General features: G+C 38.5%; 1 protein-coding gene across 2 annotated transcripts in view; it reads right to left on the bottom strand.

Moving 5' to 3' along the window:
* Window positions 1-13,023, bottom strand: part of MED13L (mediator complex subunit 13L) — a 195,682-nt gene that overhangs the window by 97,852 nt on the left and 84,807 nt on the right. For both annotated transcript variants that reach the window (XM_086623263.1, XM_086623264.1), the window contains exons 3-4: window positions 6,678-6,762; window positions 2,930-3,013 (exon numbers count right to left, since the gene is read on the bottom strand). In XM_086623263.1, coding sequence (XP_086479389.1) covers window positions 2,930-3,013; window positions 6,678-6,762 — 169 coding nt within the window. The remainder of the gene's footprint in view (window positions 1-2,929; window positions 3,014-6,677; window positions 6,763-13,023) is intronic.

Here is a 13,023-nt window from a genome sequence, read left to right as displayed (position 1 = left end):
CCCTCTGCCGTTCTCACTCCTCCTGAGAAGGCCAGAAAAGCTCCTCTTGCATATTGTTTCTACTACCGTCTCGGAAGGTCATCTATTGTTCTCAGACCTCCTTTTCACGTCTCAGGGCTAACCAGGTCACGGCCATTGCCATGCTCCACTTCATCTCCGACTTCACTCCCCGCCCTTCTCCTTTATAGCCATTGACAAAAACCATGGGCCCTGGATGAACGTACTCCTTGAGAGCCAGCCGCAGGAGTTTTAACTCCTTCCCTGGTTATTCACACCCTGCCCGAGACTTTTCAGTACATTCCTGAAATGAAGTTAGTGGCTCAGGATGTCGGAAATTTGAGATGACTGAGTTTGCCACAAGTTTAAAAGCAGACTTTGGAAACATTCCTATTTCTTTGCCCGAGTGACACCTGCTCAGTTTTTCTCCATTCAAGGGGAGTGTGTGTATATATATCTATATCTGTACAGATTTATCCATCTCCTTCCCCATTCAAGGAGAGTAGTGCATGCATTTTCAACAGGGATTACCTGTACAACCTAACCACTGTACATACTTCCAACTTATTTCTAGTATTTTATATATTAACATGGGTTTAGCTACCATTTTTTAAAACACCATTTGTTTCGTGAGGAATGTTACCCACAGTGCCAATATACCCAAACACTAGAAGAGCGGCCTCTTCTTCCTGTGACCGCTCCTCATTGCTTTATTTACAGCAAGTGGCTGCTTCGAACAAGAGTTTCACAAGAAAATTCTAAGGAATTAATGCAAATCACTTAATTTGTGTAAAGATAAGTTTTTTGTGCTCTACTAAGAAAGAAAGCTTAAAAGATTAAATAACAAAACATCCTGACACGTTAGTCTCCAAAGCCCCCTGCTACTGTCCACAGCTGCCTCTGCTGGTCTTTACTACTATCCTTCAGTAAGATCAGTTAATGTCAATGATACATTTATGGCAGAAAAATTAACAACCTGAAACAACACAAAACCTATCTCAAATTAGGCCATATTTATTATTGCTAAATAAATGCTTTTAAAATGGTGTATATCCATAGGATCTATAGCGACCAGTAGTGTATAAACAAATCAAAGGCACCAACAACCCACACAAACCAACAGCAAATGCTATCTTCTTCAAATCAAGAGTCCATGCTTCAAATCCAAAATTCTCTATGAAAATTTCAGTTTTATATACAGGACTACTTCAAATACAATGCAAGTTCCACATGAATACATTCTTTGTAACATGTTCCAGACCAGTTATTTATGTTCATACTGTACAAATATTTACAACTGCGATTATCCTTTACAGATCACCTCCCTGTACAAGTGACTCAGTGTTACACACATGCAAATAAGACACAGGACCTACTAATCTGCCAGAATTCTAAAGTAACAATGCCTTCCATGCCATGCTGCTGCTGGTTTTGACAGATGTCTTCTACTATATCAGATACTTCAGTTCTTAAATTGATACACACTAGGAACAGGCATGAGACTCAAATACATTTAATCTGAGCACTAAGGCTGCAGTAGAGTTGATAAAACAAATAGCTTTTGCTGAAAGGAGCTGTCTCCCTGTTCCAGAAGCTGGAAAAGACACTGCTGCTTATGTCACTTTAGGGAATTAATCTTCCAGAAAATTAAACGAGATCTCGGTGCGATCAGAAAAGCAGCAGAGAAAACACAAGGGAGAAAGATGGTTATGCACAGCCAGGACGGAGAAAGGTACGGGTAACCCTGGACCTTGCAATGGCTTCTTGCCATCGGATCGATGTGAAATCAAAGGTTACACATGCACAGTGCAAGTCTACTCAGCCACAAAGTGTAAACAGTAAAAAAAGAGACATCTTCATGTTAAGTTAATGCTTTCTGCTTTTAGAAAGAAGATAAATCCATGTTTAATTACTGCATTATATCTTAAAAACAACTGCTGTTTGGAAGCACCTGATTAACACAAAACCTGTTACAGGACGAAGCCAACCGTCTGTAGTACTACACCGTAACAGAGCTAAGACATTTCTGTTGTAAAACAATGCACTGAGACAAAGAGGTGAGGGAGAATGTAGATGTGATCCACAGAATGATTTCCACCTGCGCCTACAGCTGCCATCAGACACGCTATTGTGACTGTAGCTATGCTGGACCAAGAAGTTGCCACCCCACTTCATCTCCACTTGCTCATTACGTTCAAATCTTCCAGCGTAACTGCATGTTTAGTCACTTCCTAACCCAGTTCTGTCAAAATGATTCCTGTTAGAAAAATCTGTGTTTCGGCTTAACTCAGATTATTTTTGACAGAACTTGTTCAGGGGATGACTATAAATGCAAGTACCAGAAGATCTGAGAACATTGTAACCTTTAGAGCTAGGAGAGGAAATCGCAATGAGCAAGTGGAGACAGATAGCCCTTTTCCACGGTTATGCTGCTGCAGAAGCAGCACATTAATCAGACACACAGGTCTGATTTGTCAGCCTATCTAATCAGTGAAAGCTGTCTATCAAGGCTGGCATCTTTGAAGAAAATAACTAAATCTACATCCTATTTATTTTGCTGCCTAAAATGCCAGGTTGGGGTTAAGTGTCCAGAAATTCAAATCACTTGTTTTAACTACCTGGAATTCTGTTGTATAACGAGAGAAACAGGCAGATGCTACTCAAAAGATATTTAAAAAAAAAAAAGTGATATTTCTGAGGAGTTCAGGGATAAATACCAGCCTCACCTTCTTATCTTAAATTACCATAACAAGACTTGAAATATTTCTTAATTGCTTTCTATTTATTACTGACATGAACAAACAGTGACTGTGTTTTCACTTGTTACATAGTAAAAGAAGTGGAAAAACTACCACCAAAATGCAGCATCGCATTACCGTCATGTAATAGGCAACATGGACAGAAACAGTACTTGATAGATAGATCACCTTACCTTTTATTAACAGGCTTCTCATCCTTGTCATAGGGTCTTACGAACCATTTTCCAATTCTTACGAAGTTTTTATCCATCAAGCACCTAAAATATAATCATGGCAACAATTACTAGTTACATCTTAAGATGTAATTAAAAGCAGTCTTTGAAGACAGTAAATCTAAGGGATTACATAGTTGAATTTTCATCTTATGGAAACGAAATTTGTAGCTTTTGGGTTCCATGTAACTTTGCCACTTTCTATTTTCCCACACTAATCATAGACAATCACTGTCCAATCTCATGATGCTGTCACTGATGCTGATCTTCACATATGCATTTTCCCCTCACCTCTGACAGAATCTTTTCTGCTCCACGCTACTCTTTTTGCTGAATGATCCATCCTATTTTTCAAACTCCTCTTCTTGAACAAAGACAATTCATAGCACTGATTCTTTTCTATACAGTGTTTCTCACAGACTTCATAAAGAATATGCATTCCTATATTTTTTGGCATGCAAATGGCATAGTATAGTATATGAATGACAGGAAATTGTACTAAGCAAATAGTAACAATAAACCATTTTTCCTTCACCTGATCCACAGAATGATTTCAGGTGTTAAAACTTCCATAATTACCGTTTCCTCTCTCAGAAAACCTCACTCCAACACACACACTCCCACACCATTAAATTTAGAGCAATAAGTTACCCATTTTCTGTGGTCCCTTTAGAAGGGCACAATTTCTTTACAGAAACTGTATATTCTGTGGCTTTAAAAAAAAAACTAACTGTACTTTGTGGGAAAGTACATTCTGCAAGGTTTAGAAAAATTATGTGATCTGTACTTCAAAAGCATACCTAGAAGACATAGATAGGAAATGGATGGCTGACAATGTTGATATTAATACTCTCCTCATTCTTCTGTATAAACTTGGCAGGGTTTTCCAAAGTTAAAGCTAGGCTCAAGAAAATTCTAACAGCACTTTCTCAATTAAAGCAAAAAGAATCCATCTCAGTTGCATACATCAGTATCTTAAATTGAATACAAAGGTTAAACCAGCAGAGATCTAAACACTCTGCTCTTGTGCTGATGGGGAAAAAAAAAAAAAGCTTCAGCAATTGTTTCCCTAGGAAATATTTGCTATCAGAGAAAGTCTGTCAGTGTCAGCACACTTTATACAAACAAAAGGCAGTCTGTGAAGTTTACATCAGATCCCTAAAGAAAATCATCCGTACTGGCAAAAAAAACCCCAAAAAACTCTCCCCCATCACACACACACACACTTTAATGCCACATAATCGTCTCCCACGATGGCAGGTTTATCTGTCTCCAACTAATGCTACTTTCCTAGAAAAAAAGTCTTCGTGGGTAGACTTGGCCTTAAAAATGAGTCAACCCTCACAAGATAAACTAGATGCCAGGTTATTTAAGGTATAATCCCACACGGAATGGGAAACATGACTGCAGAAGCATGCACCTCAAAGACTCGGCTGAGTGAACAACTGATGACAGCACGGCGTCGTTTTTGCTGTACAAGCACTCAACAATAGCTAGGCTTTAACAGTAAGTTCTAACAATGAACTTATGTGGAAAAAACATTAAAAAGCTGGTGATAAAATCCCGAATGAGTACACGCTTAAAAGCAGTTATTTAATCCCGTGAAACAAGGACATGAAACACCCCCAACTCCTGGGCTGCTTTCTCCAGGGAAGGGTGAGGGATTTTTCCTCCTAAGCAGTACAGCTGCCGGAGCATTTCACTGCCACTTGACCTCCCGCATTTCCTGTTTTTCTGGGAAAGAAAGAACCTGACAGGGCACACTAATGGTTAGGAAATAATACCATAATATTTTGAGCATTATTTCCTCAGATCTTCTAACTTTTTCTAAATTGTCAATTAACATAAACTTCCGATCACTTTTTTTTTTTCCCCTCAGTACCCAAATTAAACAAACAAAAAAGGAAGACAAACAGTTGCACAAACACCCTTTCTTGCCCTTCCCAGGCCGAACTTCCAACAAACGCCTCCCCCGTCACAGCTTCCCACGTCCCCGCCGGTTCCCCCGTCCCTCCCAGCTCCTCGCTGAGGAGGCTGGAGGCAGCAGCGCGGCCGCCTACTGCACGGCTCCTCCCTCACCCGGTTCTCCCGCCGCCGCAGCTCTTCGCGCCGCTCCTCAGCGCCTGCCGCTCTCCTCAGCCGCGGCGCTGCGGGCCCCTCCGTGTGAGCGAGCCGGCCCGAGCCGGTTCCGAGCGGTTCCCCGCGGCGGGAACGAGCCCCGAGGACCGAACGGCCCCTGAGGAAACGGCATCCCGGGGGGATTTTTATTAAACGAGCTTTTCCTAAGATAAACGGGTCTTTACAAACTCAAGTGTGATTTCTCTTTTTAGAAAAGCCCACACACTTATTGCTATTATTTCAAATGCAATCTTGATGATGTTAACATTTCGTATGGCAACCGAGAAAACCCCCCAAAAGTGTGTAACTTAGAATAAACTGTAAAAATGAGGTACTTAATTGGAAAGATACTTGGTAAACCACCATCCTAAGTCACCTGGACAACTCCTTCATTAAAAGACTTCTAAAATAAGGATGTTTCTGAAAAGACTATTACCAAAAGAAAAAGAGCTTGAAGATTTTTCAGCCACAGCTGGACAGAGCAATTCTTCTAACTCTGCCAACTGATTTCAAAGAAGTTATTTAAAAAACAAAAATAATTAAAAATTTACTTCAGAAGCTTAAAGAAGTCCAATGAATCAAAATATCCACTAGGACTCAAAAGTCAGCTGGCTGCGTACTACAGATTAATAAAAACAGGTCAAATTATTTTTGAGACAAGATAAATGTATTTTCTATAAGCTTATTTTCTGAAAGGAAAAACATTCAATGCTAGATTCTGCAAAATTACTGTAACAAAAATACACAGGAGAGGTGCATCATATTTTGCTGTTATTATTACATGTTCAGAAAAAGTGGGAAGAACTTAATGACTATTCTGAGAAGAATTGTTTTAAGAAGAAGAACTGAAATACAAGGCAGGAAGATGATGATGGCCCTAAGAACTGCAGTAACAGAGAAGGAATTAAATGCAATAGTCCAAGATGCCCGGTCATACACTGAAGGCCTAATAACAAGATAATCTTCACTAAACTGAAGAGTTGATAGCTGGATTAAGAAGAAAAAGCCCTAAGTGTATTAACTAATCACAGACTAACTTTGATATATATATGTGTGTACACACACACGTATGTATAATCAAGATAAAAGAAAGCAATGCTAGGATACATCAGGCCTGTCAGAGTCAGGAACTGCTAAATTTCATCTTGAATACCATGCACAAATTTAGTCAAATTGTAACATGCACTTAACTGGGATGACTGGAAGAACAGAGTTAAGATCTTTCAGTGTTGTCTGTTAAGATACGTACTATTTAACCTCACCAAAGGGGTCGGGGGGCAGGTACAATTATGTTCTGTAAGTATGTCAAGAAGATGAAAACTTTTTTTTTCTTTTCAAACAGCTCCCCAACAAGAATGCAAGCAGAAATATGTACTGACATTATTCTTTGTATGAGCATTTAATTATTTATGATAATGTTACCAGAGTCAATGACTTAAGAGATCCACCTCTACCCTGCGTTTCTTGCACTAAAGTTCTACCTCTAAAAAAATGTGATTTGAGATCAACAATAATATAAATGGTCTCCAGGTATCCTGCACTATTTTAAATATCAAAATGAAATATTTGAGTGTAATAGAGTTTTTCTTACCTTTCCAGAAGATTATGAATTGCTTTGAAGAGCAGGGTCCTACACTCATAGGAAAGTCCATTCTCCCACAATCCTTCTTCTACCACTACAAAAACAAAAAATGTCAACACGCTTAGAATAGGGAAATACAAACATTTATACAAAATACAAATCCAACAGCTTTAATTTTCAACAGTAGCATGTTTCACAAAGCCATTTCAACTATTATCTACATTGGCAAAGTAGCTTTAATCTTTAGTTGCTGAAGACACCAACTTTGAATTTAAAAAAAAAAAGATAAAACACAAAAGCATAAAAGCAAACACATTTGTTAGTAGTATTCAATATTAAAGCAGGGGGAGTGAGGAATTAATGGTTATTCGTTGCCATGACTGCTGAGACATCCTTTAAAACCTAACCACAGATGCAGACAATCAGGAATCAAAGTGAATCATTAAAGGTGTAAAATCAATTTACATAACTTAAACATTAAGCATCTATCCTGAACTTCTCACTGTCACACTCAAGTGAAATTCCTCCATTGCACTGACTTAAACTATTGCAGTTTAAGCAACAGACAGCAGATTTACGAGATACACAGCAGTTTTTATCCCAAAATAAAACCTGTAAGCTCTGTATCAAACTGCAGAGATTTTAGAAAGTTAAAAGAAAGTAACCTATTAATCTCTCACAGTGGAGCACAGAATAAACTAGCCACCTGAACGAGTGTCTGAAGGATATACAAACCTCAAAAATATCTGCTGTCCTTACTCCATTGCTTTTGGATGCCAAAACTACCCAGAGAAAAACTATTTTTGGTATGCCTGTACCAGATTCTGCATCTTCTGGCTGAGTAAGATTTAATCTCAGCTGCAGAGTAAAACCACATGATTAAATAACTTCGTCAAGGAGTAAGAATTTGTTAATTGTCTGAGTTCTGTCACTTCAATCTTACAGGAGTACTCTGCAGATCTTCAGAAATGCAAACACAAAATTCTACAACGTGTTAAGAACTGAATACTTAACACCCCTCCTTGGCCAATTTAAAGGCTGAAACCTTCCAACAGCATGTCTATCATGCAGAGATTATTATCTAAGTATAGTTTACTCTACACTCCTGTTTAAAGGGAAGCTTCTAAGGAGTTTCTGCTGCATGAAAAATACTAATATTGCCAGCAGTACTCAACTACAGCTTCAAAGCCTCAAACCCAGCATTGTTCATTATTCTGCTGCCTCTCTGCGTAACCGTAAGTCATAAAACCTCAAACAAGAAGAGGCACATTTTTTGAGCGTGTAATATTGTGGTATGCTAATATTGGTAACAGAGTCTCTCTCCTTTCACAGAATGAAAAAGCCAGGGCTTTAGTACTTAAATCACATCGCTTTCTCAGAAGAATAAAAAGGCAGACTTGTGCTTTTTGGGCATAGGCATGAGCCAAATATTTTTCCCTGCAAAACCATTAAAGGCCCCTTTAATGCTTGCAAAACCTTCCTGACACCGAGTTTGTAATGTGCCATAGCTGTTCACCAGACAGAGCTTCACACGGCCTCGGATTTCATGTTTTAACCAGTATTCTAACAACACTTCAGAATCTCCATGCGTTTTCAGAGCTATTGATGTATAAATTCTACACAGTTCAGAACTAAACTGCAGACTGGTACAGTCTGGCACTTAAACAGTTATACATTACAATACGAGAGAGATCACACCTGAATTCACCTTTCTGAAAACTCCACATTTAAATAAAACTTCAAACTTTTTTGACAGAATGCGTTAATTCAAAAGAAATTCACTATTACACAGCACTGAGCTCTTCTCAAGTTCCACCCTAATCCTGTTAGAGCATCTGTGCCAGAAGCCAGTGTTGTGCCCGCATTAAGAACTTCATGCAAAACAGGAGACAAGAATTTATTCCGTGATTTTAAAAGGAAACTTCTCACAGCCACTTCTGATATTCTCAATCATAACTCCCTACCCTCTTCTACTTCAAAGTATAGACAATAAACCAACGGGACTCAATGAAACACCAGCCCATATCATCTCGCAAAACTATTTTACACTGTTTTAAGGTAAAACAACACCAACTCTACAGAATGTCAACATCAATTTCATTAAGTACTTGACGTTACCTGTTATGTTTTGGCCTGCTTAGCTGTGCCTGGCACAGCTCCTCTTTAGGCTGAACAGTCCTATCGCTCTTCCACAAACAAAGATCCCTCTCCCCAGGACTGGTGCAACAAGAAAGGCCTATGTATCCCAGCAGAAGTGTCTGAAAATGAGGGAATGGAAGTTGGCAGCACTCCCCCTCCCTACACAGCAGACCAGCTGTATGCATGGTTACCCTGCACTCAGGAGAAGGAACAGCTCTGCAAGGGCCTGTGTCCCACAGCCTAGGAAAGGCAGGAAAAGGGAATGTTAACCTCGTGGCACAGGTCCTTGTAGGTAAGTCCCCAGGGTCAAGCGTGCCACTGAGATCAGACTGCCTGAGGAGCAGCAGTTGAGTGGGACAGGGAAAAGGGGAAAGTCTGAAGTGGTATCATCCCTCAATGTTCTAATTTTCCAAACTGTCTTTCTTATTACTCAGCATTCACATAAATTATATATGAAATGGAAAGAAAATTATTTCCCTATTAATTTTAACTGTAAGCTTATTGTAAGACATCTTCATAACCATTCTCCTATAATAAATAATGCCTTTGATTCCCAGATATATTAATGCACTATACTTACTGTAATTACCTCTAATACTTCTTTATCCTACTAAAAATGTTCATCTCACAATTGAGAGTATGTACATATGCCTGTTGCATCAAAAATGAGGACAAAAAAAATTAGAACTGCAGCATTTCACTTCCTCTCTGCTCTGTGGCTTCCTGAGCCAGTCTCCAAAAGAAAAGAAATAACTGGAGCAAGTTACTTCAAGATGCAAACGGTGACCAGCGACAAAACCTGGCAAAACACTAGAGATTAGACTATCCCTGTAAATTGCAAAGTTCCTCACATGTAACTAGATTTTAGATTTTGAAGAATATTTGTCCTTACAGAAGATTGAAGACTAGGAAATAATTGTTGGTCTCTGTCCGTCCACACAAGGATTTGTAATGCTTTTAACACTCTGCTTTCAACTCAAGCTCTCCTCAGTGCTGCCTGCCAGCATTTTTGGGCACATAGCTAACAGAAAGCAGGTGCTGCACAGGCTCAGAAATATACTTATGTCAAGCACCTATATCCTGTCCTGATTTTCTGTTGCTCTAGTTGAAACATTTCTCTTTAGAGGCAACAAATTTTACACATACAACAGCTGTGAAAGCCATCTTTGGAAAAAAAAAAATTCTAGAGCAAGAATCATGTAAAGATTGGACTTCAGTAGAGAAAGAGTACGACAGCAGGTAACTACTTTTTGCTTGGTGGAAGTTGGAGACAAATCAAGAGTTTTGGAGAGGCAGCAAAGCAGATGGGGCAAAACTGTGGGCCACCACCAGGTCTCCCCAGGACCTGGGAAGACAAAGCCATCGCTAATCTGATCCGTTGTTTATGGCAATCCCATTTTGAGTAGCATGACAGACTGGATGACCTCCAGGATGTCCAAGCTCCTTCTCACCTTCATCATCTGTTAGATCTACTATTCCTCTACTGTGACAGATTTATATACATATCTGTATCTCTCTCTGTGTGTATATATATAAACACCAAAATACACAATGACTACATATGTTTTGTTTTGTTTTTTTAAATAAGATCACCTCTCAAAATAAACAACTACATCTATTAATGCTCCATCTCTAAAAATTCTGGGTTCTAGGAAAAAAAAAAAATAAAGAAGGTAAGGTCTCATCATCTCTGCCATTAACTGTAATGCTGCTTAGTTGAGATAGTCAGTCTGACTTCCCTTACTGTAGGTGTTCTTTAAACCCAGTAAAGAGAGAGCACTGAAGCAGCATATGGATCCAAAAAGAAGTGTGAAATTTTCAGTCTCTTTCAAAAGGGGAGCAAGGGGAAATACTTGAGCGAGCCAGTTTTGTACAAGACTATTCTATTCATTTATCTGAAGAGGCATCATTGTCTCAACCTATAAAAGTTAAGAAAGTGAAAATATAAACAGTCATTAAAATTTTAATGGAAAGTTAATAAAACACCAAAGCAATGTTTTAACAGACACAATGGCAAAAAATAACTGTGTAAGCTGACAGGGCACTGTGCAGTAAAAATAAAAGTCACTGTTGCAGCTGAGTACCTGCCTATTACCCTTATCCAACATATAAGTGTGTACAGGAATAAGGTAAAAAAACCTTCTGAGTGTTACACTTGAAAAAGAGTACAATGCAGTATTTTTCAGTTGCAAATAAACCTTCCACAGAGAAAATATTTTTTATTTTCTTATTGACAAGATATTACTAGCAGAAAATCCAAAAAGAAAAAAAGGTGTATTTGACACTTGTCATAGTGGATTAGAACTGAGGTGCTGAATCTCACTGCTAGTCTCCATACAGAATGGGAATTAATCGATAGGCTTCACACACAAAGTTTTTAAATATTTGTTATCATTTTATTTCCGTAAGTTCAAAAAATGAATAGAACATATGTGCTTATTTTAAGTTTATTCTTGCAGATGGATGTTAAAAGCATTAAAGGCAGTACAATAATTTAGACTCACACTGGAAATTTATAATTTAAACATACATTAATGAGCAGCTTAGTTGGCTCGGGGCCTTTTTTTATTTTCAAGTCAGAGATATTAAGGCCTTCAAAGTGTCCAATGATTTTTATGAAGCCAGCCATGTTCTCAAAAAAAAAAAGAACCATTATAAAAATTTCAAGGAGAAAAGTCACAGCAAAATATCAAAGCAAACACTTCAATAATTTTAGGTCTCCCAGCGGAGATACTGGAAAGATAATAAGATCTCTGTTCTGCTTCAGTGACCAAACTGACATATTTTACTTAAAAGAAACGTAGCAAGGAAGGAGAGAAAGCAAGTCGAGACTGTGTCGGCATTGCAGAGATAGTTATACCTTTAAGAAATTCAGCCACCCACATTTTAATAATTCAGGTCACACTGCCTTATGCAGTTTAAAAGTAGAATTAGTTTCAAAGAATACATATTTCCTCAGAGCTATGTTACATATTTCCTTTTAATGTATCATATTGCAGCAACAGCTGAAATGAACGTCTAGACATCAAAACCAGTCTTTATTCCCACCTACTGCTTTTTAACCTCAGGCATCAAAACTAATGAAACCTATTATCCAGAACACTGGCTTCAGTTACCACATTGGCCACTGCAAATCTGAAAAAACACTCTGGGACAGGACCAGTTATTCAGCCATTAAAATTACCGAAAATCAATTTCTTGCTGCACGCTGCAGAAATGCTGATAGATTAAAGCAGGGCACATGGGACAAGGAGATTACGTCGAGGGAAGATTACTATGTCAAACTGCCGGGGAAGGGGAGTTACCCAGCTACTCGGCACTGATATTCAGAGCAGTGTACGTCCCTTCCTACTCTATCATATTTTGTCTCCTTGTTAGCATAAAGTATGAAGAATGTGGTGGTTTTTCCCTCTGCAGATACAGTTTTTAAAAACATACGACCAAATAACTCCAGCAAAATCAGAAATTCAATTACTAAAAGCAAGCATTTAATTTTTCATTTTAATTTTTATTAACGTGCCCTTCAAACAATATTTCAAAGGCCAACTAGCATTTTGAAGCATCACTTCTTCTAAAAAATTGAGTTAAAAAAGTAACAAAGCAACGCAACGGTACATTAATTCTGAAAAACTATATCATACCCATAAAAATCCAATTAAACACAATGCTATTGATCGATCATTGTTATACTGCCATTGATCACCTTGTAAAATCTGCGTTTGAAGTCATTAGTGATTAAATTGACTTATTACTAAATCAGATTCAACCCACTTAGAGATCTAATTTCCTTGCACTGGTTATGATTGTAGGGAAATTGTACTGCTTACTTTTACAGCACAGAGAATTCATCTTGGCGCTGTCTCCCAAGTCAACTCAGCAGCCAAAAAAGAACCAGTCCAGAAGAAACGCTCAGCAGAACAATCCCTTTGTGTTAATCTATTTGCAAACAGAGCTTACGTGAAGCTCTGAGAACACGTGCTGTGCACGCACAGAAGCATCTGCCATCAAGGTCCTACCAAGGTATCCTTAACAGCACGAGTTGTGCACCACACTTCCAGGGAAATGGGAGTATTAATGCAGACTATCACTGAGCATTGCTGTTCACACATGACCCGAGTCTGCATTTTCAATGGGCCACAATTTTCTATATAAAAACTAACACTTCCAAGCAAAGTTGACTATGAAACTAAAATTGTTGCACTTCAGAAAGATAAAT

The sequence above is a fragment of the Tauraco erythrolophus genome, chromosome 19 (genome assembly GCF_009769465.1).
Source record: "Tauraco erythrolophus isolate bTauEry1 chromosome 19, bTauEry1.pri, whole genome shotgun sequence".
Classification (NCBI taxonomy): Eukaryota; Metazoa; Chordata; class Aves; order Musophagiformes; family Musophagidae; genus Tauraco; species Tauraco erythrolophus.
This window is presented reverse-complemented; position numbering and strand designations above follow the sequence as displayed.